The following is a 27,436-nucleotide window of genomic DNA, read 5'->3' as shown; positions in this document are numbered from 1 at the left end:
TCCTCTCTCAATACTGTAATGCATATAAATAACACTTTTTTCTTTGTTTACCATTTGTCCTGAAATCTTCTCATACTTCCTTAAAGTGTCCGTGATCATCTGTATTATATTCACTATGCCTTGCATAAGATTATCATATCATTGGCAAATGCGAAGTGGTTTAATTTCAAACTTTCCTTTGGCATGCCAAACCTCTTAAACTCTTTCCTCCTCATAAGGGCATCAACGACCTTGACATAACTTCAACAACAATTATGAGCAAAGTTGGAGATAATGGGTCTCCCTGTTTTAATCCTCTAATTGATTAGGAGAAGCATTTAGGTTGCCCATTCAACAAAATTAAATACCAGTTGTAACTTGTCAACTTGTAAATAATTTCTATGAATATTTCTCCAAACCCCAATCTTCTCAGGACCTTGGTTAGAAATAACCATTCTACAATATCATATCTAGTTTTATAACTAGGTTAAGTGACCTTTCTCTTTTCCTTATTTCTGCAATAATCTCCTATACCAATAATATATTTTCAGCAATACTCCTTTCTTGCACAAAACTTACCTGCTCTGGGGAAACAATATGAGGTAGAACTTTTTTGATTCTTTCATGCATAATCCTTGAGAATATTTTATTCAAAAAATTACTCAGTGAAATAGGCCTTAGATCTGAAAGTGTTTACCTCCATCTTTTTTGGTATGAAAAAAAAATTACTATGAGTAATATACCTTGGTATTTCTACTCCCCCAATAAATGCTTTAACCATTTTGTGAATGTCCTCATCTATGATGACCCATGTACTTTGAAAGAAAGCTTCTGTCATTCCATCCGATCCTCCAGCACTGTCTTTGTTTAGATTCATAACTGCATTTTTCACTTTCTTTATTTCTAGTATAGCTTGCAATTCTTCATTCATTTCCTCATTAATTACCACTGGCAGCTCATTTATCATATCTTTGTCCATCCCTATATTATGCATTGTGAATTGCTTCTTATAGAATTTCACTGCTGCATTGGCAATGTCCTCCTATTGCTCCAACACCTCTCCTTGTTCATTATGAATTCTATTCACCCTTAGTCTTTTCCTTCTTCCCTTTACAATAGTATGAAAGAATTTTGTATTTATTTCTCCTTTCTTGAACCATTGCATGCTTGCTTTTTGCTTTCAGAATTTCTCTTTTTTGTGGAGCTGTAGTTTTAACTGAGCTTGAGAGTTATAAAGTATTTTTCTGTTACAATCTGAAGGGTTTTCTTCAAATTGCTTTTCTTGAACTCTTATTATCTCTTCTAAAGTTGCTATTTATTGAAAAATATTCTCAAAGGTAGCTTTACTCTATTGTGTTAGAGCCTTCTCAACCCTTTTTAACTTGTAGTAAAACAAGCTGAAAAGGTCTCCTTCAAAATCTGCAGTCTAGTGCTATTTAATCACATTTGTAAAAGACTCCTCCTTTATCCAAAAATTAAGGAACCACCTCTTCTAAATTCTGCTTAAACGTTACCTCTACAGGGCTATGGTCTGACCCACTTCTTACCAATGATCTACTTCAATTGTTGGAAATATGTCTTGTAATTTTTCATTACTCAATATCCTATCCAATCTTTTAAAAATACAGTCACCTTCTATTTTGCCATTTCACCATGTGTACTTGCTATCTTTAAAGCTCATATCCTACAAGTTACACACATTAATATAATGGTTAAAATCTCTCACTTCGACTTCTGTGACTGCTCTGCCTCTAAGTTTTTCTTCTTCATTACAAATGACATTAAAATCTCCCCCTACCATCCAGGAGGATATGTAGTATTGGCTATTTCTTCCATTGCTTTCCATAGCTGTAGTCTTTCTCCTTGAGTACATTTTGCATAGACTAGAGAAATTATTACCTCTAAACCTGCATTTCTATTCTTCAGATTAATAATTAGCATCTGATCTTCATCCCTTACTATATTATATTCCATTTCCTCATCTATGAATGCCCATATTTTACCATTAACATTAGTAGCAACATGTTTCATCCCCAATCTTCTTTTGTACTCTTCAATCCCTTGATTATCTTCAAATGGTTCTGTCATCCCCACAAAATAATATTAATTTCTTTTATGTATATTTATAAGCCTAATAAATGCTTTTGGGGTGTCTGCTGACTTAATATTTCAAACTAGAATCTTCATTGATACATTGGATTCTTGACAATAGTCTTCTTTGATTGCCTAGATAAAGCTTGTGCCTCCTTATTCTCAGCTTCCTTTTATTTGTGTATACCTCCTTTAACTTGCCACTATGTTTGGGAGATAAATCTCCTTCATTAGCCGCATTATTAATACTTCTGCTCATGTCCACCTTATATTTGTTCCCCTTTTTCTAGTTCTCTCCTTTACCATTACCCACATTTGCATAGCTAATAGACTAACATCCTCCAGATTAGATCCATATACCACCATAGTTCTCTCATTCTCCTTACTTCCTTCTTTCATTGTTAGATCTTTCCGTATTGCATTAGTATCTTCTTTGATATTAGGTTGTACAACCTGTTCCTCGTTACTTTTATCTACTGTCTTCTATTGATCTTCTCCTTCCCCCACATGTTTGATGATTTCTCCCTGATATTCTAATTCTGTCTCATTCTCCTTTCTTTCCTTACCAAAGTTTTTATTCACCCATTCTTTTGTACTTTCCTTTGGATTTTCATCTGTATGCTCTTCTTTCTTTTTCTTCTCTTCTTTCCCATCTTTCTCCCTTAATGTCTCAAAAGTATTTTCGTCTTGGTAATCAATGTTCCCTTCAATATGTCCATACTTATCTTTTTTATATTTATTTATTTCTCTAACCATCCATTCTTGTCTATTATTTCTGTTTCTCACTACTTTTCCACTTGTAAGCATTCTCCTATTTTCTATTGTTGTGCCCACTGTTTCTTCTGCCTCTTTCTTTCCTTCTAGACTTTCTTGTTCCTCCTTGTATGTATCATATAATTTCGGATGCAAAATCCAATAATTATTCTCATCATGTCCTTGTAAAGAACACTCCTTACAGTATTTAGGCATATGATCATATTGCATCTTTATCCACTTTTATTTTATTTCTCTTGTTGTATTATCTTATTTATTGATTCGAACTCTTTGAGGTAATTTTGCAATCAAATCTACTTCTGTCTTCACTTTTGCACAACTTGGCCTCGTCTAGTTTCTTGTAGCTATGTCCACTGTAAGAGATTTTCCTACAACCCTTGCTATTGAGAAAATTGCATCCCTTGCAAAGAAGTTTGGTGGTAGATCTGGAAAGGATATCCAAGCAACTTCAATTGTTGTTTCCACATCTGGTTCAAATCATGGATCCCACTTAAGGGTTCTCATCTGTCAATAGTTCTCCTTTGTCTTCACATAAAAGGCAGTGGTGGATAGTAAATGTACATAGTCCTCAATTGTCGCCAGTCTAATGAGGATATGTCCAGCGTCTAAAACTGCATCCACTTTTGATTCCACATTGCCCCGGTATAGATCTTCTTAACTCTCCAATTTCAGGATTTTCATAATAATTATACTTTACAAAATAGCAGGTTTTATTCCATTCTTGTCATATTTTTAAAAATTTATACGATTAAGAAAAGTATTTAAAAAAATTATTCAATTATTAATGTTATTTTAACATACATTGAATACTTATATCTGATAAATTCTTTTGTATTTAAATGATATATAAAATATAAAGTTAGAGGATTAAAATGAAATAATTTTAAACTAGAGTGTCAAAATTTTTAAGCAAATTAAAGAATTTATATATGTATTTGGCCTAATTAAATTAATAATTTTAAGCAAACATGTTTGACCAAAGCTTCTCACTTTATGGTTTCCATACAAGAGAAATTTCGTGAAATGTAAATGACCAATTGATAAATTAGAGATGTGAAGAAAAAGCAACGTCACATTGAAGTCCAGCTGGTCCCCCTTGATTTTCAAATTTCAAATTTCCTTCCTAAAAATGATCGTATATTGACAAAATAAAATAATAATACTTATATGTTCACGATTTGTTTAATAAGGGTGATTCACCCCTCTGTTTATTTCTTCTTATTTTTTATGTCAAATTAATAGTGGATAATTATTTTATTTATTTATTATATTAAAAATATATATTTAATAATATTTATCTAATTTATAAAATTAAGAAATAATTTTAATTTAATTTATAATTTATTTTTATTATTAATTAATAATTATTTTTCCATTAAATTATTTTAAGATATTATTGATAAAATTATTCGTTTTCTTAAAAATTATACAAAATCAATTGTGGTTATTATATAATAAGTATAAAAAGATCTGAACTGTTCAGAAAAATATAAATAAATCTGAGCCGTACATTCATTATCCGTTACAGCTCATCCGTCCCTTTCTTTCAAACCCTAAAACGCTTTTGAAACCGTGAAAAAAATATCAATCTCACTATAAAATACAGACCCACCCCACCCCCCTTGTTTGTCTCTACAATTTATCTTTCATTTGTATTCCAATTTTGTTGAGATCTACAAAATTTTTGTTCATATTTTGTCCAGATCTCAGTTCCAAAATGCGTGAAATCCTTCATATTCAAGGTGGACAATGCGGCAACCAAATTGGTGCCAAGTTCTGGGAAGTTGTTTGTGCCGAACACGGCATTGATTCTACCGGTCGTTACAGTGGTGATTCTGATCTCCAGCTTGAGAGAATTAATGTCTATTACAATGAGGCTACCTGTGGAAGGTTTGTTCCTAGGGCTGTTCTTATGGATCTGGAACCTGGTACCATGGACAGTATCAGATCTGGTCCTTATGGACAGATCTTCCGTCCTGATAACTTTGTTTTTGGACAATCTGGTGCTGGTAACAATTGGGCTAAGGGACATTACACGGAAGGCGCTGAATTGATCGATGCCGTTCTCGATGTTGTTCGTAAGGAAGCCGAAAACTGTGATTGCCTTCAAGGTTTGTCTTTCTCGGGAATTTTGTTTTCATGTGATGTTGTTGTTATAGATCTGTGCATTTTGAGGGATTTCTTGACGTTTTCTGTGTGTTTAATTTTCAGGATTTCAAGTGTGCCATTCTTTGGGTGGAGGAACAGGGTCTGGAATGGGAACGCTATTGATCTCTAAGATAAGAGAAGAATACCCAGATAGAATGATGCTTACCTTCTCCGTTTTCCCTTCACCTAAGGTTTCCGACACCGTTGTTGAGCCTTATAATGCTACCTTGTCCGTGCATCAATTGGTTGAAAATGCCGATGAGTGTATGGTGCTTGACAATGAGGCTCTATATGACATCTGCTTCAGAACCCTAAAGCTTACCACCCCAAGCTGTAAGTCATTTCAGCATCTCTATTGCGCTTTTCTTTGCCTAATCTGTTTGATTGTCTTTAACTGACCATGTTCCGTATTTCTTCTTAGTTTTTTGTATTTAACACTTTGAAGTTCTGCATCATCTGATATGTTTGATTGTTGAAACTTACTGTGGAGCATGTTTTATCGTAATATTCATTGTTTCTTATCTCCCTTTGTTGAATGGAACAGTTGGAGATCTAAATCATCTGATATCAGCTACAATGTCTGGCGTAACCTGTTGCTTGCGTTTCCCTGGACAGTTGAACTCTGATCTTAGGAAATTAGCTGTGAATCTGATTCCATTCCCTAGGCTCCACTTTTTCATGGTTGGTTTTGCACCATTGACTTCACGTGGTTCTCAGCAATACCGGGCGTTGACAGTGCCAGAACTTACACAGCAAATGTGGGATGCCAAGAACATGATGTGCGCAGCTGATCCTCGTCATGGAAGATATTTGACTGCCTCTGCTATGTTCAGGGGTAAGATGAGCACAAAAGAGGTGGACGAGCAGATGCTCAATGTGCAAAACAAGAACTCTTCCTACTTTGTTGAGTGGATTCCAAACAATGTTAAGTCAACTGTTTGTGATATCCCACCAACCGGGCTTAAGATGGCATCAACATTTATTGGGAACTCAACATCCATTCAAGAGATGTTTAGGCGTGTGAGCGAGCAGTTCACTGCTATGTTCAGGAGAAAAGCTTTCTTGCATTGGTACACTGGGGAAGGCATGGATGAGATGGAGTTCACCGAGGCAGAAAGTAACATGAATGATCTGGTTTCTGAATATCAGCAGTACCAGGATGCCACTGCTGATGAGGAGGAATATTATGAGGAGGATGAAGAAGAGGATATCAATCATGCTTAATTTGGATGATGCCAAACCACAATTTCCTGTTGATGGTCTTTTGGCAATGGCAATGTAATGTGTCTTGATAGCTCTAGTGCTGTCATGTAATTTTTATGCTAGCTTCAAAGACAATCTGCAGTATTGTAATAGTAGTACTTAATTCTGGTGGTTGTGTTCTATCTTGGTTTTATGACTATTAAGTTTTTATTGCTATTTACATAGCTGTGTATTGCCTATTCTGCTTTCTACTACTATCTTGTTCTATTTCGTCTTTTGTGTTTATGTGTTTTTCATAGTTAGTACCTTGATTTGTTGCTGTTCATAAGACTTTCGATTTGAAGTTACAAGATGGATCGTCATATTTCTTGATTGTATCTTCATTCAGTTCCAAGTTGGTTGTGGCTCAGTGGTTGAAACTTGAATAAGTTTAAGTTGAGAATGAAATTGCACATGCAATTTTGTGAAATTGATTACTAGCAAGATGGATGGATGTGTATTTTGTAGTTTATATTAGATAAAATTCAAATGTGGATATTTTTACAATCATCACTTTACTCATCTATAGATAATTCTTGTTTGATTCTGTTTGCAGTTTTTACCTCAAAAGTTCATTCAGTCTTTGATTATTGAACTTTTTTCCAACGAAATCAACTATTCAGTTTTACATTTGCAAGACTTAAATTAGCTATGTTTATTATGTGAAGTTGTCAATTTATGATTATTAATGGTAATTTATTATTAGAGATATCACCTAAATGCACGATTGCTATGCTAAATACATTTCTCATAACCAAAGGTGAGACATGCACAAAGTTATAGTAGTATATTTGCAACTGACATTAAAAATGAGATTCTTGATATTGTAGGGCCTATTTGTTTAGTGACATGGTGTGACCAAGTTTGGATTTTTGACATTGCAGAGCCAACCTTTTCTCATCTGATGCACTATTGTTGTCCGATTTTCTCATTAAAAAAGGTGTCAAACACTTCAATATAAAGTGTATGAATTAGACGTAGCTAGCCTTTGGTCATAGATTTAGTTGACACTTAGAAAAATAATGAATTTTTGAAGTTGTTTGGAAAAATAGATTTTGAAATTGTGTTTGAACATACATTTTACTTGAAAAAAATTTAAAGTTTTGTGAGTGGAAGTGAAATTTTACCCAAAAATTGATCCGGACTAGCTTTAGAATTAAAGTTTTTGTTGAGGATAATTTTTTTAAAAACTAACCAAATTTCATGAATAAATAATATTTTAATTTTCTTTTATTTTAAAAAATTTACTCGCAAAATGCATGTATAAAATGGGAGCGTAGTCAAAGACTCAAAGGTGAATGAAGAGGATTTACATTTGGTGCATTTTATGGTCCAAATGAAATAAATTTTCAAAATCTAAATTATCCCTCTCTTAAATGCGATTTTCATCTATATCTTGTTTTAAGAAAAGTTTGGGAAGTAATAAAGGGGTAATTTTGACAAATTACTCTTTAATTAATGTCATTAAGTAACCTTTTCTTAAGAGGTTCACAACACTCTAAAAATCCATTTGATATTTGAATAGTCAAATGAAATTTTCTTTGACTATTTTTTTCAAATACGGTTTAAATATTTTGATTTAATGTCTTATATTGTCTTAGGAAAATTTTAATTAGACGTGTATTTTATCAAATTAATCTTATTTTAAACTCGGAATTTGGTGATTATTATTTTATTCTATGGGTAGTATAGGAAAAAAGGTGATTAGAATGATTACTATTCTACTACTGTTTTACCGCCTTTTCACCTTTTTTAGAACTTCTTTACCTTTTTTTTTTTTTTTTGAAATAGTCCCGCGCTTATTATAAAGTCCTTCATATTCTCCGTGCTCTTTCCCTCCTTATTCACAACTTAAACAAATCACTGCAATTTCCCTCCCAAATAAAATCTTCGCCCATTTTTCTTCCTTCTTCTCCAATCCCTGCTTTCATGTGAAAATGGGAAAACAAACCAAACCAAGAAGAGGAGAAAACATAGGCAAAGGAAAAGTAACTCCTGTCCAAGTTGCTTTCATCGTCGATCGTTACCTCTCCGATAACCATTTCACCGAAACCCAATCCACCTTCCGATCTGAAGCTTCTCATATCCTATCCAAATTGCCCATCAATGAGGTAACCAATTCACATACGTTGGTAGATCCAAACAGAAGCGTATCCAGAATTTAAGATTATGAGTTCTAACCTTCAATTTTTTATTTTTTATGTTTTGTGATATTTGAACAGGCACCGCAGAGTTTATTGAGTTTAGGAGCAATGTTGGATGAGTACATAAGTTTGAAAGAGCAAAAAGTGTTTCTGGAGAAAGAGAAATTACAGGTTCAGGATTTGTTAAGAGGGATGCAAGAAGTTATGAATGGTTATAATGCAAGTGCATATCTGACGCCATCTCCTCCATTTCCTGCTTCTTCAATGCCCAAATCAGGTGATTTGCTGCAAAAAACTATTGGGTCTTCACCAATTTCAGCAGGTTTCAATTCTGTCTTTTTTATTTCTATTTTAACTATCCTCACGAAAGAGTTATTGTTATACTTTTTCATTAGTGTTATATGGGATCCCTACAACAACAACATACCTGGTGTAATCCCACACGTGGAGTCTGGAAAGGTTAATGTGTACGTTGATCTTAGTCCTAACTCACGGAAGTAGAGACATTATGTCCAAAAAATCCTCAGCTCAAATGAATCAAATCAAAATAATCATGAATGAGAAATATTACGATGAAGAAAACATGACAACTAATACGGAAACCAATATAAAGCATACAAAAATAGAAAACATTAACAACATCATATGGTAATATATATCGAAAAACAAGGACCTACATGAATAAGGTTAATACTATGAAAAGAAATTGCCAAATTTATTCATGGGGTTTGCTCAGTAGTTGTGAGTCAGTAGCTCCAAGATTTTGCCTATAATGATGGTATCCAACAAAATAAATTCTAAATTTTTTTAGGTTGTTGAGTACTAATTTGCTGAGCTGCAAGGTCCCACACAAGAAGTACTGTTTCTCTTCAAACTTCGGCATTTGTTTAAGGTATTGTTTTTCAACATAAATACACTTGGGAAACACTTAGGTCCCAATTCCCAACATATAGAAATAACTTTATTAGATAGAAATCCTTAAGACCTTAGGATATGTCACCTTGAGTCTCAAATTCCCAATTTTGACATCACTGTAGGTACAAGAAATGGAAACATCCTTATATTTACAAATCCCTAAGACCTTAACATAATCTCTGTATTAACTTCAAGGACGATGTTCTAGGTGACCCCACTTAGTGGGATTCACTGGGTATGTTGTTGACCATGTTCTAGGTGCACGCATCATGATGTTTCCTATTGGCTTTGCATTAAGCTTGTATCGGTAGTTTTTCAGTTATGACTGATGAACTTGCGTTAGATTTTCATCTTCTTTTGACTCTTTGAGTCATCCAACATTTAATTTCAACACAAACAACATATCTAACCTCTCAAAACTTTGTTTTCTGTACACTGATGTGATAGTCAAATTAGCCAATTGCAATAAGCTGTAAGACAATTACTTGATGTCATACTAAATTCGGCTCCTCAATAAAGTCCATTGCGCTTATATTATATTGTTGCATAGTGGACATACATTCACAGATAGAGTTGCAGGACTTGAAGGAAAAAAATAGGGATGTAGCATCATCATTAACCAGACAGGATTGAGTTTCCGTGATTGCGTCATTCCCATGATACGATAATGATCCATTGTTTTTTCCCTGAAAGATCTATTGTTCCATGTTTTCAATGCCTATACTATTCCTTAAATGCAAGAATCAGGAGACAATCCATTATTTTGGACAAATTATCTGGTAGTGACATTAATCATTATCATATTTATCAGGTTATTGTTCTGCATACACTAGTCCAGCCCTTATTTCAGCATCAATACCTTCCTACACTGCTGCTGATACGATGAAATTTTCTACTTCAAATTCCATCTCAACAACTTCAAAAAGAAAAGGGTCCAAGGATGTTTCAGATGCTTCCATAGCTGCCAAGAAATCTCGTACACGGTCACCCACCAATCAGTTGCCACTTAAAGGTAAATTTTATTGAAGTTAAGACTTTGTGAATCTCATGTCTTAATCCTATGGTGATCACTGAGTAGTCAGTACCCTTTTCCTTGCAGGTGCTAGTTCAATGCCACAAGATGATAGGCATAACAACAGTTTGAGGAGCTCTGCAGTTCAGCCATCAGATCCCATTGATGAACCCAAAAAGTCACCAGTCCAAGGATCTAACAACACCAAGTGTTTGTCCGACCATCCCATTCAGTCCCCTCTAGCTAATTATTCTGACCCTAAGACACCTCCAATAGAACCTTCATCCCAAACTGACAAATCTATCTCTCCGCCTGAAATTTGTTCAACATCAACTTCCATCAAAGAAGATACTCCCTCTCATCTTATGTCGACTAACCACATGATAATCTCTTCAGAGACAATTAGTGTGACCCCCACCAAACAAATAGCATACTATTTCATAGAAAGAAATCACTGTGTTTCGACTTCCTCACCAGTTAAAGCAAACTTAAATAGGTCTGTGAAAAGAGATCAAGTAAAAGGTAGGTTAGATTTTGATGCCTCGGACATTCCAAGTAGTTCAGAGGTACCACAAATTCCTCACAGAATTTCAACATCTGATTCTGAGAAGGAAGGAGATATTTTTGACTTGGATTTACCTAATTTTGATCTTCTGGGTTCGAATTTTAATCTTACCGAGCTGCTGCATCATTTCGACATCGATGGACAAGGGAATGATCATTCTTGCCAGGACAAACTGGACTTTTCTCCAGATTCTTTTTCAGGGTATAATTTCTTGTTTTTCTGTCCATGAAGAAAGGTTTCTTGTTGCATCCTTCATAAAATGCCAGCTTATCTACAGAATCTAAGTTTCCATCTAATGTTTAAGCACAGGTCACCATATGAGTCTGGAAATGTCAACATTGATGCAAACCAAATAACATCACAGATTTCATCGACAGTTACCGAAGTCTTTTCAGAGAAAGATACAAGTTTACTAGGTAAAAAGGAATTCTTAACTATGCAATTGGATGTAATTTTCTTTCATGTGAAAGTGATGTAAATATTTTTCAATTTTATCATTGATTCTTCAGGTCCAGATACTGTGAAAACTGTGAAATCGGTTACCAAACGTATCCAACTTTTAAGTCCTGGTAAGTGGTAGTTGCTTCACTTTCAGCTTTACTTTTTGTTTTGTACAAAGAGCTAATAGAGGGTGGCCATAAGACTAATCAATTCTTTATCATTTACATCTCTGCAGTTAAGAGTAACAGAAGCTCGAGACATTAGAATTTGTCTGCAAGAAATTGACCAGATTCTTCAACAGATGGACGTGGAGGCTGACATGCTAGAATTCATCACAGCTGGCCTTATTTATGAAATCCAATAGAATTACCTTTTTAAGTTTTAAATGTTGACTATTCATTCATTTGTAAATTAGAAGATGGATTGGAGTAACATTGAAACCTCTTAGGTACATTTTTCCCGTTTGATAGACTAAAATGTTTATTGTACATAAATTGCATCACATCAGATGATACATCAAATGAGATAGCTCTCAAGCAAGGTACTTTTCCAGCTTCTCAATTTCTTCTGGGCTTCCAATAAAAATAGGCGTTCGCTGATGTATCTGCATCAAAGAAAAGTTATTCAGGTCTTATGCGCTCACAAAGAAGACACTAAAATGATGTTTGAGTCATCATGACACATTACATTGCTTGTTTTTTAATCGTTATATTACACCACCTTTACCTTAAATTCAATCTTCAACTATAATTGTCATTATAGAATCTTAATTTTAGGCTTTCCTTTTCAAATTTACCTGCTCAGGCATGATTTCCAGTATCCTTTGGTTGCCATCTGTTGCTTTGCCACCAGCTTGTTCTACAATATAGCTCATTGGGGCACACTCGTACAGCAGCCTCAAGTTCCCATTCTTGCTGTTCTTATTATTAGGATTTCCATAAATCCCGCCATATAACAACATTCTATGGATTTCACCCACCAGGCAACCTATGTAACGGCCTGAATATGGCTTGCCATTAGGACCTGGTTTCTTTAAGTGGTCAAGATAATTCTGCAATTTCTCATCCCAGAGATCATAGTTTCCCTCATTAAAGGAATAGATTTTTCCAGCCTTTGGTATTTTGATATCTTCATGTGTCAAAACAAATTCTCCATATGCAGGATCTAAAGTAAATGCATATACTCCGTTTCCTACCGAGAGTGTGTAGACCACTGAACTTGAATAAAGACAATATCCTGCTGCTATTAAATTGTTCCCTGGCTGGCAAACACTGACTAGACACTTCTCTCTGGCTTGATCAATCTGAAAATCCAAAAAAAATCAATTTTATTTTGTGCAACATTGTACTGCAATGAGTATAAATGGAGTGACATGGACAATGATGATTCATATAGCTGACCCCAACTTGTACTTACCGTCGAATCGTCATCCAGGTCTACAAGGCATTGCTGATCTGGACCATAAATTCCAAAAATTGATCCAGTGGTTAATGCAATATCAATGTTAGCAGATCCATCAATGGGGTCAAACACTACAATATAATTTCCAGAATAAGTTTCTTCAACTGCCACAGGTACATCTTCTTCCTCTGATGCGATAATCCCTGTCCTCCCACTTGATCTTAGACAATTGCAGAACAACTACAACACTCAAAGATTACATTTTTACTGATCAGTGCACTAAATTTCACAATAATCTAATTGTTGGAAGTTTTTTAAAAAAAGCAACAAACCTCATTGGATATAACATCAAGTTTCTTCTGATCTTCACCTTGGATATTAACAGTGCCTTGAGTTCCAGTAATGTTAACAATACTGGACCTTTGTAAAAGCGATGCGATTTGCTTACAGGCTAGTGATATGCTTGAAAGAACTATGGCTAATTCTGCATCTATGTTGCCTGCTTGTTCCTGCTGCAACAGCCATGTTGTCAAGTTTACCATTTCATATCGGTTTTTCGGTTTCTTGATCTGTGTTGGGGCTGTTTTTGCTCCTTCCAAGCTAGCTGCTTCGCAGAGAATTCTTGCATTAGGACTGAAACTGCCATTGCTGAGATGTTGTGATCTCTTGATATTGGTGGAAAAGAGATGGAAATTAGGAGAGAGATGATAAATGGAAGAAGAGCTTGAGAATTTGGTGTTCCAAGTAATTCTTGGAATTGCTTCAGCCATTTCTTTCTTTTCTATTTCTCTCTCTCAGAATTGACAACTGGGGTTGCCTGCTTATCCTTTTGCCTTTTGACAATTGTGTGAACATAATTTTTGTCACAATAATATCTAAAGGTCCAAAATACTAAAGAGCAACTTGCTTGAAGATCAAAGGATATGTGGCTGAAAGTTCAAGGGATCAAAATGGTGTCCCTACAAACCCAACAGAAAGATGATTTCACTTTTAATGCTAAGAAAAGATGCAATCTTTGGACTTAAAAAGAGAAACTTGGGATAATTAAAAGTTCTTTAGAGGAAAGGATGATTGTCAATACCAGAAAAATCATATTTCTGTTCAAAATCTATTTTAACTGCCAAGCTTCTTACTATGGTATTGTAAATTCATGTCCTCAAGCTCATTCAGTAGGTCCATTTGAAAGATAAAAGAACGATAATTTCAACGCTAAAGGAGTTATCACATTGGATATACTAGGCATAAACATTGCTTGATAAAGGTGTTGAGCTGAGTTTTGTTTAAAACGTGTTGGAGGCACATATTCTTTAATATGTTGTATTAAAGATAATTTTGGTGAACATACAATGACTATTCGAAGCCTACTTCTCGTAAAACCTTTTGGGGCTTCTTGAACATTAAGCTAGTAAAACTTTTAAAAAAAGAATACAAAAAGGACCTCGACCTATTCTATTTGTGCTTCTACCTCAACTAAACTCCTCACCAACACTATTCTAATTCAGTTCATTGAGCCTCGGGCTCTGCTCGAGACACACTAAAGCTTCTCGAGGTTCATAAAATTTTAAAAAATATATGGCATATCAGCCCCATTCCAATGGCATAGTGGATTGAATCACTTCAAAGCTTTTCAAGAACCTATAATCATTCAAGACTTTGTGCCTAGACTTGTGAAAAAAATTTCTTTCAAGAAATATACAAATTTACAGCTCTTAATGTGTTTTGTTGGCTTACAAAATTAAAGTAGTTGAAAAAGTCACCAAGACAATCTTGAAAAGCTCCTTCATTTCGTACGTGTATTAAGATAAGTACTTCTCCAATTTTTCAACTTCTTCTATGCTTCCAATGTACAATGGAACGCGTTGATGTATCTGCAAAGAGAGAAACGGAAGAAAATAAATTAACTAACATACTTTGCGTGTTGACAGAAGATGTAGCAGTCATTTTATTCTCACCTCAACTGGTTGAATATCAAGAATTCTTTGTTGGCCATCCGATCCTTTCCCACCGGCTTGTTCCACAATAAAGCTCATCGGGGCACACTCGTACAAAAGCCTCAACTTTCCGTTCTTGCTCTTCTTGTCTCGTGGGTAGCCATAAATACCACCATATAAAAGAGTCCTATGAAAATCACCAACCAAACTGCCAATGTACCTGGCAGAGTAAGGCTTACCACTAGGACTGGGCTCCTTCAAGTGATCGATGTACTTCTTCAACCTGTCATCCCATAACTGGTAGTTTCCTTCATTGAACGCGTAGATCTTTCCAGCCTTTGGTATTTGGATGCTTTCTTGAGTCAGAATGAATTCTCCAAACATTGGATCCAAGGTGAAGGAAAATACACCATTTCCCAACGTGAGCACGAAGATCACTGAGCTCGAGTACATGCAGTAACCTCCTGCTAGAAGGTTGTTCCCTGGTTGGCACACATTCACTATGCACCTCTGCTCCACATTGTCAAGCTGCAATATTTGGACATGTTTATTCGATGGTTAATTATTCAGACGAAATATTCAGGAACCAGAGAGCCAATCAATCTGTACAATTCATAACTAGAAAGACAAAAATGATCATAGGAAGTATCTAGCAGATATAACAAGCATGACACTAAAAGATCCTACTTGTACTGAATCTCGATAAGAGAGGATATATTGGTAGTCCAGTTAGTACCGTGGTAGTATCCTCAAGATCAAGGAGGCAATCGTCATTTGGACTGTATATACCAAAGATCGAACCTGTAGATATAGCAGCATCAACATTTGATGATCCATCAAGAGGGTCAAACACCACGACATAGTTCCCATAGTAACTCTCCTCTACTGACACTGGTACATCCTCTTCCTCCGATGCTATAATCCCTGTCCGACCACTTGCCCTCAGACAATTAGAGAACACCTGGCCAAGCCATAAACAACAACCTTCATTAACATATAGCTCAACATGCCATACTAGTAATACTCTAAACGCACTACTAGAAACAAAGGTTTTTCCATCGCGAATTAATGAGAAATTTGTGCTATAGAGCATGATTTTTTCACTCGTTTCCCATTTGATCCATCTCATCGGAAAAATGCATTGAAACATACTAAGGCTGGAAAGAATGCCCACCAAGTTCAGATAAGGGAATGCTTTCCCCAACCATTAAAGTAAAGGCTCGACGAAGGGAGGGAGGTGCGGCGTTCTCACTTGAATAGTGGGAAACTTCCTAAATTTATGTTTGAGAACATTAATAATTTTACTTTTCTTACTTATAAAGTTCCCTATTCATCCACTTCTCTACCTTATACTTGCTTTCTATCAGCTTCGCATACGCTATCTTCTTTGCTTCCACCTTTCCTTGCACTTCTCCATTCCACCACCAATCCCCTCGAGGCTGCCACGGCTACCTGTCGAGACTCCCAACACTTCCCTTGCTACAACCCTCTAGGGAATTGTTGGGAGTCTCAACAAGTAGCCGTGGCCGGCATCGAGGGAACTGGTGGTGGAATGGAGAAGTGCAAGGGAAGGTGAAAGCAAAGAAGATAGCATATGCGAAGCTGATAGAAAGAAAAGATAAGGTGGAGAAGTGGACGAATAGGGAACTTTATAAGATAGCGAGGAAGGAGGCGAAGTCGGCGAAATCGACGACAAAAACAACAGCTTTTGAACGCCTTTATGCTGAACTAGAAGAGAAAGGCGGGGATAGAAAATTTTTCAAGCTAGCCAGGGTGCGAGAGCGAAGGGCACGCGATGTGGATCAAGTGAAATGCATTAAGGACGAGAATGGAAAAGTATTGGTAGAGATGACAGTCGTACTTCCATAAACTCTTGAATGAAGAAGGGGATAGAGAGATTATGTTGGGAGATTTAAAACATACAGGGAGGCTTCAGGATTTTGGGTGTTGCAGAAGTATTTCGGTCGAAGAGGTTAAGGGTGTTATGCGTAGGATGTGTTGGGGAAGAGCGATCGGACCTGACGAGATTCCTGAGGAATTTTGGAAGAGCGCGAGCTCGGTAGGTTTGGAGTGGCTGACTAGGTTATTTAATGCCATCTTTAAGATAACAACGATGCCCAAAGAATGGAGGTTGAGTGTAATGATCCCTCTATACAAAAACAAGGGGATATCCAGAGCTTCAACAACTATAGAGGTATCAAAATTCTAAGTCATACTATGAAAATGTGGAAAACAGTGGTGGAGAGGGTTAGGAGAGACGTGTCTATTTCAGAGAATCAGTTCAGATTTATGCCTGGATGCTCAACTACAGAAGCCATCCATCTTATGAAGAGACTGGTGGAACAGAATAGGGAGAGGAAGAGGAACTTGCATATGGTATTCATTGATTTAGAAAAGGCTTACGATAAAGTTCCACGAGAGATACTACAGAGATATTTGGAGGCTAAAGGTGTACCTGTGACGTATATTACGGTGATCAAGGGATGGTATAAGGGTGCCAAAACCAAGGTAAGGACAATAGGAGGGGACTCAGAGCACTTCTCAGTTGTGACGGGGTTGCATCAACGATCAACCCTTAGTCCGTTTTTATTTGCCTTGGTGATGGATGGATTGAAGCGACAAATTCAAGGTGAGATACCATGGTGTATGATTTTTGTGAATGACATAGTCCTAATCGATGAGACTCGTAGCGAAGTTAATGCTAAGCTGGAGGATTGGAGACATACCTTGGAGTCTAAAGGGTTTAAGCTGAGTAGGACCAAGACAGAGTACTTAGAGTGCAAGTTCAGTGAGACACCTTAAGAGGTTGGCTCGGAAGTTAGGCTTGGTGACCAGGCTATCCAAAAGAAAATTAATTTCAAGTACCTTGGGTCTATCATGCAAGGTAGCGGGGAGATTGAAGATGATGTCACACTTCATATTGGGGCAGGGTGGATGAAATGGAGGCTCGCTTCCGGTGTGCTATGTAATAAGAAGGTGCCACCACAACTTAAGGGCAATTTCTACAAAGTGGTGGTTAGACCGGCTATGTTATATGGGGCGGAGTGTTAGCCAGTTAAGGTCTCTCACATTCAAAAGATGAAAGTAGACGAGATGAGAATGTTGAGATGGATGTGTGGGCATACCAAGAGCGATAAGATTAGAAATGAGGCTATTTGGGACAAGGTAGGAGTGGCCTCGGTGGAAGACAAGATGTGGAAAATACGACTAAGATGGTTTGGACATGTGAAGAGGAGAGACACAAATGCCCCAGTGTGGAGGTGTGGGAGGTTATCCATGGATGATTTTAAAAGAGGTAGGGGTTGACTGAAGAAATATTGGCGAGAGCTGATTAGACAGGATATGGTGCAGTTATAGCTTACCGAGGACATGACCTTTGATAGGAGGGTATGGAGGACCCATATTAGGGTAGAAGGCTAGTACATAGTCTCTTTATTCTTCCGTATTAGTAGTCGCATTAGCACACTATAATTTCTTATGCTCTGACTTCTGTTATTATTTTTCTATTACTTTCTGTACTTTAATTACTCTATTTTATCTGTCGCTTTCGTTATTCATTATTTGCTTTCGCATAACGCTTTGAAATTCTTAGCCTTATCTGATCTCTTTTTATGTTTCTTTTGAGCCGAGGTTCTCTCGAAAATAGCTGTCCTACCTTGGTAGGAGTAAGGTCTACGTACACTTTATCTTTTTCAGACCCCACGTTGTGGGATTTCACTGGGTTGTTGTTACTGATTCAATCAAAATATTTATAGAAATAGTCATTGAACATAGTTTTCATTGAGAAAATAGTTTTTTTAGTGGTGACTACTATTGGAAAAATGCATTGAAACATATTCTCACTTGAATAGTGGGAAACTTCCTAAATTTATGTTTGAGAACATTACTAATTTTACTTTTTTTACTGATTCAATCAAAATATCTGTGGAAATAGCCATTGAACATATTTTTCATTGAGAAAATAGTTTTTTTAGTGGTGACTACTATCCTGAATCTTCTTATGTTAACGTTGTTATTCCTGTATCAAAGTTAGCAAACAAGAAACAATAAAGATGAAAATAAAAAATAGTATCCGAGTCCACAGATTCACTGTATGTCCTTAAGGAATTTAAATTCCTCATTGTACCCGAGGTTATGGATTATTTTCTCCCAAGATAAAATGGATAAACTATTAAAGAAATAGCGGTACAAAGACTCAACTTTGTCTGTGAGAAAATATATATGCAGAAGAGGGAGAAATTTGATGTTTAAAAATGAGAGGAAAATCTTCTATTTATAGACAACAAAGGGTAGTGTGAACGGGTGCTTATTGTGGTTTATCAGAAAAGTTACAACCCTTCACAAAAGTCACAATCTTTCAGAAAAAGTCGTAACTCTTCAAAAAAGTCACAACCTTTCGGAACAGTCCCTTTGAAAAAGTCACAACCTTTCAGAACGGTCACAACCTTTTGAAAAATGCACAACCTTTCGTAAAGGCACAACCTTTCATTTTTCATTTACACCTTTAAAACCCAACAAGCCTCCACATGAATGGGGAATGACTATTGTTAAAACATATGCATGAAAAACTGTGTGATTTGTAAGTAAAGATTAATTGCATCTGGATAAGTAGGTTTTCCTTTGAACTTTCCGTGCTGAACATATGTCGGATATACTCGGTCAATCGGTAGATTTGATATCTTTGAATCGTCGATTATTCTTTGAATCGTCGAGCTTTGGTGTATACCTAGACAACATAAGTCACACAATCAACCCTTTAACTGTTTTTGATTCTCATTGTTTTGTTCATTTCAGCCATGAACACTTCTTGGTTCATAAGTGCGTAGAGAACTGACCTTATTGGATTCTCCTTGAAGCGGTTTACACCTCGCACTTACATAGGTGATTTCTAAATGTGTTATCTCATAGATACAATATTTGATATACCCCGTATCAAACTTAAAAATCATTAAAAGTCTTAATACCTTTATTCTTGTTAGTGAACATTGTCATATCATAAGAATGGACCATTAAAAATTATTTTGACAATGTTGAATCATCATTAATGATTTTGTTTGATCCACTTGAACCTAGATCTTGGGATCTCCAGTCTTCTAGGTAGAGTTACTGCCATAATGATTTGTCCTCGGCCACAGTCTTATTCTCGTTGATGATCTCTTCAACTCTCTCTCTAATTAGGCCTTTTATAAGTGGATCCGACACATTATCCTTTAACTTTACATAGTCAATTGTGATAATTTCACTAGAGAATGGTTGTCTAATGGTATTGTTTCTTCGTTGTACATGATGAGACTTTCCGTTATATATCATGCTCTCTATCCTACATATTATAATTTGACTATCATAGTGCATGCATACTGGTGCCAAAGACTTGGGCCAAAAAATAATATCTTTTAAAAAATTCAGAGCCATTAAGATTCTTCACCGGCCTTATTTAGAGCGATTAGCTCAGATTTTATTGTAGAGCAAACGATACATCTCTGTTTGAAAGATTTCCAAGAGACTGCTCCCCTACCAAGAGTAAATATATATCCACTCGTGGATTTTACTTTATTTGATCCGGTGATCCAATTTTCATCACTATATCCCTTTAGTACTACTGGTTATTTGTTATAATGCAAAATATAGTTTTGAGTATGTTTTAACTACACCAAACTCTTTTCATTGTCATCCAATGAATTTATTGGAATTACTCATGAACCGACTCAGTTTACTAATAGCACATGCTATATCTGATCGCGTATAATTCATGATATACATCATACTTCTAAATACTCTTGCATAATCCAATTGTGAATCACTTTCACCTTCATTCTTTTGAAGTGAAAAGCTCACATATATTAGAGTCTTAAAAGTACTAAAATTTAAATTCTTATACTTGTGTAAGTACTTTTTCAATATAATGAGACTGTAACAATTCTAAACCTTGTGAAGTTCTAAGGATTCTTATACCTAAGATCACATCCACAACTCCAAGATCTTTCATATAAAAGTTGCTTTCTATCATATGTTTAATAACATATATGACATAAATGTCTCTATGATGATCAACATGTCATCAACATACAAACAACCAATGATCTTCTGATTTAGAGTGTCTCTAATGTGAACACATTTATCACATTTATCGTTCTTGAATCCATTTGCCAATATGGTTTGGTCAAACTATACATGTCATTGTTTGGGTTCTTGTTTTAGTCCAAATGTATGTTCATGTTAAACCTTTTGACAACAAGTCTTGCTTTGTAATTGTCAATAGTTCCATCAACTTTCATTTTCCTTTTGAAGATCCATTTTGAACATAAAGTTTTATTTTCCGGAGGAAGATCAACCAACCCCCCTAGTATGACTGCTTAATATTGAACAAATCTCACTATTGACAGCTCCTTTCCAAAAGAATGAGTCCGTAGAGGACATAGCTTCTTTGAATGTTTAAGGCTCATGTTCAAAAAGAAATGTTACGAAATCAGATCCAAAGAAAGTAGATGTCCTTTGACGCTTACTACGCCTTGGAATCTCTTTATTAAGTACATTCTCCTTTAGTTCTTCTCGGGGTCGTTTAGACCCTTCACTAGACAATTCAAGCCTAGTTTTATATGGATAAATATGTTCAAATAGTTCAGCGTTATCTAATTCAATTACCTTATTGTCATGAATTTTTGGATGTTCAGACTTATGAATAAAAAATTAATATGCTTTATTATTTGTAGCATATCCAATGAAAATACAATCCATAGTTTTAGGTCCTATTGTGATCCTTTTATGTTTAGGAACTTGGATTTTGGCTAGACACCCCCACACTTTAAAATATTTCAAGTTGGGCTCTCTTCCTTTTCATTTCTCATATGGAATAGACTGTGTTTTGCTGTGAGGATGGCTTTCCCCATAAGTTTTGTGGTAAACCTGAATTTATAAGTAAGGCAAACATCATTTCCTTTAAAGTTCAGTTTTTCCTTTCTATAATTCCATTAGATTGAGGTGAGTAAGAGGCAGTAGTTTGATGGATGATTCCATTTTCCACATATTTTCGTAAAAATGAGATTCATACTCTCCACCTCTATCACTTCTTATCATTTTTATCTTTTTACCCAACTCATTTTCAACTTCAGTTTTGTATTGTCTAAATACTTATATTGCTTCATCATTACCATTCAGCAAATAAACATAACACTAGTGCAATCGTCAATAAAAGTTATGAAATACTTTTTTCCACACCAGATGGTGTTGACTTCATATCACAAATGTCAGTGTGAATCAACTCTAAGGAATCATTCCTTTCAATAGATTTATAAGGATGCTTAACATACGTAGATTCAATACAAACTTGACATTTTGATTTATTGCACTCAAAATTAAGTAAAATTTCTAAGTTGATCAGTTCTCACAAGAGTTTGTAATTGATATGTCCCAAACGTTCATGACATAAACAATTTGACTCAAGCAAGTAAGAAGGACCAGAAATATTGAGTTTGAAAAGACCCTCCGTGAGGTTAGTCTTTTCCTACAAATATTTTGTTCTTACTTAATACAATTTTGTCAAATACAAACATTGTTTAAAGTCAACACATTGTTAGATATCCTTTCCAATAGGACCTTTCCATAACCTTCAATTTTGATTGTTTCAGAATTACCCATGAACATAGTCTCATCGGATCCAATAAGAGCATATGAACCAAATGCTTCTTTATAACAGAAAACATGACAGATGATTTTTTTTAACCAATATTCATGTCTATATAAATAATTATATTTTAATAGACATGTATTTTCATGAAAGATCACAACATTTTAAGTGACTTTTTTATAAGAGAACACAACTCTTTCATACTAGTCATATCATATTATATACTAGTAAAAGAGAAACTCAACTACCAAAATATACTCCAAGAATTTTATGGTCTAACATAATACAAGAATGTCATTCAATTTCATATCTTGTGTTTCCATAGTTAAATTAGACACCAAGTCTAATTTTATGTTTATCACAAGCAAAGAACCCCCACATTTTAAATATGATTTCAAAAATATTTTTCAAGTATTTGAAAATAATTTTCCACATTTTTTTCTCATTCTTTTAAATGTGTACTAGCAAAATACATATTGGCAACATAAACCCCTTCTAAAGATAACATTCTACAAAAGAATTGTAGTGTTTCCATTTCTTCTGACAATCTTTACATATTGTCAAAGTTTAATTCATAGATGCATTCATTGCAGGCACAAAGTCATTAATTTATGTCACTAGTATGTTTTTTCCCCTTCTGTCACAGTTAGACAGACCACTTAGTATTGAAAATACTAATACTAAAGACGGCTTCTTTGTACGATTTATTTCTACTTAACAATGAAGTTTTTTATTCTTCAAATCATCAACTGAATGAACTTTGAATGCTGATGAAGTTTTTATCACTTCAAATCAATTTCAAATTTAGACAGAGCAGAAAACCAAGAAGTTTTAATCTCCAAAAACCAAAAATACAGCACTGTTTCTAGTTAATGATGAAGTTTAATATTCTTCAAAGCGTTTACCCTTTATATTCTTGACGAAGTTTTTATACTCTTCAAGTAGGAATATTCATTCAAACACAGTGTTTAATAAATTAGTGAAGTTTTTATATTCTTCAGTTCAAATTCACATTCTGATTTATTCGGTGAAGTTTTTTATATTTTTCAAACCAAAGGAGTAGAAAATCAAAAGATTTTAGTCTCCAAACATAAGACACAAACGAATTCCACACAGAGTAGAAAACTACCCAAGTTTTAGTCTCCAAAACAGAATTAGAAAATCATAAGGATTAGATTTTCTTTTCAAAAACTTTCTCTCATTACCAAGTTTGTTGGACTGACTTCAAATCTATGAATGATAAATTCTATAGAGCTTCCACGTAGTCAGACCAAATAATATTTTCTTTTCTGGAATAAATTTAATATTTGATGAAGTTTTTTATATTCTTTAAATTGAATATTAAACTTTTCTTTTCTTCAAAAAAAATATCTTGCCATCTACATTCTTGGATTAAGATCCTTGAAAGATGCCTCCAATAGTGGATGTAATACACACAAAGGTATTTCTCTACCCAATTTTTATCACAACAGATAATAAACCTTTGAAAATAGTTTGTAAAAACTATTAAGACAATAATACATTATTTAACTTAATCATCTTTAATTTGACTAATGTTATGGTAAGAAAAAAAATACTACTTTGTACTATCAAGCCTAAGATTCCTTCATAATATACTTAGACATAACAGAATCATATAAATACCATGTAAATGACATCTAAGATCAGTCGTGCCCCAATCCAAAAATCTCAGATACAAGAAAAAATATTAAATTCCTTAAGCTTGTTATTCTTGTATCAAAGTTAGCAAACAAGAAACAATAAAGATGAAAATAAAACACAATATCCGAGTCCACAGAATTCACTGTATGTCCTTAAAGAATTTAATCCCCTCACTGTACCCGAGGTTATGGATTATTTCCTCCCAAAATAAAATGGATAAACTATTAAAGAAGTAGCGGTACCTCAAATTTCAATAATTTCAGCAAACTCAAAAGTCAGCAACAAAATCACACAAACACTCAACTTTGTTTGTAAGAAAATATATATGCAGAAGAGGGAGAAATTTGATGTTTAAAAATGAGAGGAAAATCATCTATTTATAGACAACAAATGATAGTGTGAACAGGTGCTTATTGTGATTTATCGAAAAAGTTACAACCCTTCACAAAAGTCACAACCTTTCAGAAAAGTCGCAACTCTTCAAAAAAGTCACAACCTTTCAAAAAGTCACAGCCTTTCGGAATTGGCACAACCCTTTGGAAAGGTCACAACCTTTCGAAACGGTCACAACCCTTTGGAAAAGGCACAACCTTTCATAAAGGTCACAACCTTTCATTTCTCATTCACACCTTTAAAACCCAACAAACATGTTACATCAAAAACCATGAACCCCTCAAGCTACAAATAAATAAACAAAGGCATATATAAATGTGTTCCTTGACAGTTAATACATTAACAAATCTTTCAAAACTCTCATGCCATAAAGGGAAAGCTTTAGATAAAATGCAGCCTTCGTACCAACACCGGTGAGTTCTTTGAAAAATATACTACTGTTGAAATGTTATTTAGGTAGAAACTGTAAGCTTGTTCAAATTTCAAATGTATCAAGTTGAGGGATTCAATATGTAACCAGCTCTGCCAGATTATTGCTTAGCAAGTTCCCTCTTACACATAATTATTATTCCTTTTCAAGTATAAACATTCTACCATCTTTGACACATCAATCTCACTATTTCCGTCTGGTAAGAGATAATTCTATGTCATTCTTCTGAGGGTAAAAAAATTTGAAATACAAAAGTTGGATATCTATAAGATTTCGAATTCCAAAAAGACATGAAATTTTATCCAATGAAAAATAATATAATTAAGTAGTTAATCAAAATCACACTTGTAAAACAACTAACATAAGATGATCTTATAATTGATTTGGAGTTAGTGAAAGTCCTATTTAGATTACTAACTACAAGAATGAGCTACCTCTGATGTTTATTCTTAACTAAGGTCCCAGGTTCAAGTGTTAGAAATTCAAAAACCTTTCAATAGGAAGCACTTTACCCTTTAGTGCACAATTCAGTAAACAACTAGGAGAATGATTAACGAACCTCGTTAGAGGCAACATCAAGCTTCTTCTGGTCCTCTCCTTGAAAATTAACAGCACCATAAACTCCAGTAAGTTTGGAAATACCAGCTCTTTGAACCAATGAAGCAATTTGCTTACAAGCCATCGAAATACTCGAAAGAACAATAGTAAGTTCAGCATCAATAACCCCATCTTGTTCTTGTTTCAACAGCCAGCTAGTTAAGGTCTGCAGCATATACACACTCTTTTTCTTAGTCTTTGTAGCCTCTGCTGCACTACTCTTCTCTAAAACCATGCACTTCACTTGATCTCCCCTGTGTTTACATTTTGTCTTTATTATGCTGTTTTTTGTGCACAAAAATGAAGTCTTTTTGTGTTGGAAAAAGATGGAATGAGTGCTGGAGAAGCTAAGGTTTGAAGTTGTTGATGTTGTAGCTGTTGATGCTGCCATTGGTAACTTTGCTTTACTTTTTTTAATTTTTACCTTAGTGAGTTGTGATCACACGTTTTGAATATCTAAAATTTTAATTCTATTTAACTTCAAAGATTAATCAAATTAACTCTCAAAAATCAAAAACTGTCACATAATAAGTGTTCAAAGAGAAGCTAACTTTCTTTTCTTTTCATATGACAGGACAAGAAGTTATGATCTTAATCATGGCACTATCTTTTTGTGGTTATAAGAATTTGCGTTTAAGATTAAAACGAGAAGTTTTAAATTAAACGTCGGTCTAAATACCAAAAAAAATCTCAATTTTCTTAAAGAAAAAAATATCATATGGGGGCTGATTGGCAATTGTGGGGATGAAATTTAGAGTTAAGTGGGTCCCACTTGTCCATCTTTTTGGAACTTCCCCTTTCATTCGTGGTTAAGATTTTCAAGTTATCCGCAAGGAGTCACATACATTCGACGTCGTATAAGGATTATAATTTTGAGACAAAATTTATTATTAATTCTATTTGAGATATTGGATGATTTTGGAATCATTTTATTCTACCACTTAATTATAACGATGAAATTACTATCTTATTATAAAAAAATAAATTAAAATAATCTCATAGGTAATTTTGTAAGTGCTTCCAAAAAGCTGTTCATAATGTTCTTCATAACTTTTATCAAATTTTTTCATATGATCGACTTCTATAGACATGCAAATTTTTCCTCAAAAGACTAAAAAGAAAAAATAAATAAAATGTTGTTGTAAGTGACGTTATGAGCTTCCTTTTTGAAGATAAATGATACTTGTCAGATAATTATTTGTTTTTTTTGACTTAATAAAATAATTTTAAAATAAAAATAATAATTCTTAAAACTTATGATTTTAAACTAAAAATATATAAAATATTTTTATTTTATTTTATATTACTTGACCCCTATTGATCTGACACACTCCTAAAAGACTTTAATTAAAGGGTTAATCATACAAAAGGATCGCTCGATTAATTCATTTACAAGAAAAATGGCCAAATTGGCCTTTTGGCTATAGCTTCTTCTTCCATTTATTTTAACCATAAATGGTTTCTCTTCATTTCTCCTCCTCCTTCGTATTTCTTTTTCTTTTTCTTTTTCTTATCGAAAAGATTTTATATCTAAATTTTGAGATTGATTAAAGGTGATTTTAAGTTAATCGAGATAAATAATCAATGTATACTTCATATATAGTTAACTTATATTCAGCTTTTTGAGTGTATCATAATGTATAGTCACTATATAACTCATGTATAGGTAAGCTATATTTCCTAGTCAATGTATATTTTCTAAGATTTTTGGCAAGCTATATTGTATAGTCATCTTATACATTCTATGACTTTTGACTATTTTTATGTAAGTAAAACATGACTATATTTGTTGTAAATTAATTATTGTATTGTATATAGGGCACAATGTCTGATTTACCCCTGAACTTTATGATATGGAGCTGATATACCCTCTGTTTAAAAACTAGCTCATATATACCCCTGTCGTTATAAATTATTTTTTATTAAATTAGAAATACATTTTTTTACTAACCTATATATAATATTTTTCACAAATGAATTATTTTTGAAAAAATATATATACCCATACATATACCCTTTTCTTCTAACGGAAGTGAAAAAATTATTTTTAAAATTATTTTTTAAAGTTTTTTATTAAAAAGAAAATA

The 27,436-nt window shown here is 34.3% G+C and overlaps 4 protein-coding genes across 5 annotated transcripts; 2 read left to right on the top strand and 2 right to left on the bottom strand.

The window, feature by feature from the left end:
- The first annotated feature begins 4,454 nt into the window (after positions 1-4,454).
- Positions 4,455-6,415, top strand: LOC129876007 (tubulin beta-2 chain-like). The gene is made up of 3 exons (XM_055951287.1): positions 4,455-4,955; positions 5,056-5,325; positions 5,537-6,415. Exons 1-3 carry the CDS (start codon positions 4,562-4,564, stop codon positions 6,214-6,216), a joined length of 1,344 nt encoding a protein of 447 aa, XP_055807262.1. The 5' UTR covers positions 4,455-4,561; the 3' UTR covers positions 6,217-6,415.
- Positions 6,416-8,094: 1,679 nt separating this feature from the next.
- LOC129875915 (uncharacterized) lies at positions 8,095-11,722 on the top strand. 2 transcript variants are annotated; one of them, XM_055951153.1, is made up of 7 exons: positions 8,095-8,345; positions 8,457-8,655; positions 10,105-10,305; positions 10,393-11,071; positions 11,180-11,286; positions 11,380-11,439; positions 11,547-11,722. In XM_055951153.1, the coding sequence occupies exons 1-7, from the start codon at positions 8,172-8,174 to the stop codon at positions 11,573-11,575; spliced, it is 1,449 nt and encodes a 482-aa protein (XP_055807128.1). In that variant the 5' UTR covers positions 8,095-8,171; the 3' UTR covers positions 11,576-11,722. The 2 variants fall into 2 exon arrangements, with proteins under 2 accessions (XP_055807128.1, XP_055807127.1); XM_055951152.1 differs by having other exon boundaries at positions 8,457-8,700.
- An 18-nt stretch (positions 11,723-11,740) lies between these two features.
- Positions 11,741-13,589, bottom strand: LOC129875916 (fructose-1,6-bisphosphatase, chloroplastic-like). Its single transcript, XM_055951154.1, has 4 exons — positions 13,045-13,589; positions 12,728-12,952; positions 12,108-12,614; positions 11,741-11,915 (listed from the first exon to the last, which is right to left on the bottom strand). The coding sequence occupies exons 1-4, from the start codon at positions 13,480-13,482 to the stop codon at positions 11,844-11,846; spliced, it is 1,242 nt and encodes a 413-aa protein (XP_055807129.1). The 5' UTR covers positions 13,483-13,589; the 3' UTR covers positions 11,741-11,843.
- Positions 13,590-14,070: 481 nt separating this feature from the next.
- On the bottom strand, positions 14,071-25,906 carry LOC129875917 (fructose-1,6-bisphosphatase, chloroplastic-like). Its single transcript, XM_055951155.1, has 4 exons — positions 25,312-25,906; positions 15,380-15,604; positions 14,665-15,171; positions 14,071-14,580 (listed from the first exon to the last, which is right to left on the bottom strand). Exons 1-4 carry the CDS (start codon positions 25,738-25,740, stop codon positions 14,509-14,511), a joined length of 1,233 nt encoding a protein of 410 aa, XP_055807130.1. The 5' UTR covers positions 25,741-25,906; the 3' UTR covers positions 14,071-14,508.
- Positions 25,907-27,436: the final 1,530 nt, after the last annotated feature.

The sequence above is a fragment of the Solanum dulcamara genome, chromosome 12 (genome assembly GCF_947179165.1).
Source record: "Solanum dulcamara chromosome 12, daSolDulc1.2, whole genome shotgun sequence".
NCBI classification, from domain to species: domain Eukaryota; kingdom Viridiplantae; phylum Streptophyta; class Magnoliopsida; order Solanales; family Solanaceae; genus Solanum; species Solanum dulcamara.
The sequence above is the reverse complement of the archived record's forward strand: the minus strand, read 5'-3'. Positions and strand labels throughout refer to the sequence as shown.

What these genes read in the sequence shown, in the direction of transcription:
- LOC129875916 (XM_055951154.1), bottom strand. Translation starts at nt 13,482, where the DNA reads ATGGCTGAAGCAATTCCAAGAATTACTTGGAACACCAAATTCTCAAGC. An exon ending in TTGATGTTATATCCAATGAG is followed by an intron (nt 12,953 to 13,044) that starts GTTTGTTGCTTT and finishes TGAGTGTTGTAG; the next exon opens with TTGTTCTGCAATTGTCTAAG. An exon ending in TGGAAATCATGCCTGAGCAG is followed by an intron (nt 11,916 to 12,107) that starts GTAAATTTGAAA and finishes TCTTTGATGCAG; the next exon opens with ATACATCAGCGAACGCCTAT.
- LOC129875915 (XM_055951152.1), top strand. Translation starts at nt 8,172, where the DNA reads ATGGGAAAACAAACCAAACCAAGAAGAGGAGAAAACATAGGCAAAGGA. An exon ending in CCAAATTGCCCATCAATGAG is followed by an intron (nt 8,346 to 8,456) that starts GTAACCAATTCA and finishes ATATTTGAACAG; the next exon opens with GCACCGCAGAGTTTATTGAG. An exon ending in TATCCAACTTTTAAGTCCTG is followed by an intron (nt 11,440 to 11,546) that starts GTAAGTGGTAGT and finishes ACATCTCTGCAG; the next exon opens with TTAAGAGTAACAGAAGCTCG.
- LOC129876007 (XM_055951287.1), top strand. Translation starts at nt 4,562, where the DNA reads ATGCGTGAAATCCTTCATATTCAAGGTGGACAATGCGGCAACCAAATT. An exon ending in AAACTGTGATTGCCTTCAAG is followed by an intron (nt 4,956 to 5,055) that starts GTTTGTCTTTCT and finishes TTTAATTTTCAG; the next exon opens with GATTTCAAGTGTGCCATTCT. An exon ending in AAAGCTTACCACCCCAAGCT is followed by an intron (nt 5,326 to 5,536) that starts GTAAGTCATTTC and finishes TGAATGGAACAG; the next exon opens with TTGGAGATCTAAATCATCTG.
- LOC129875917 (XM_055951155.1), bottom strand. Translation starts at nt 25,740, where the DNA reads ATGGCAGCATCAACAGCTACAACATCAACAACTTCAAACCTTAGCTTC. An exon ending in TTGATGTTGCCTCTAACGAG is followed by an intron (nt 15,605 to 25,311) that starts GTTCGTTAATCA and finishes TGGCTTGGCCAG; the next exon opens with GTGTTCTCTAATTGTCTGAG. An exon ending in TTGATATTCAACCAGTTGAG is followed by an intron (nt 14,581 to 14,664) that starts GTGAGAATAAAA and finishes CTCTCTTTGCAG; the next exon opens with ATACATCAACGCGTTCCATT.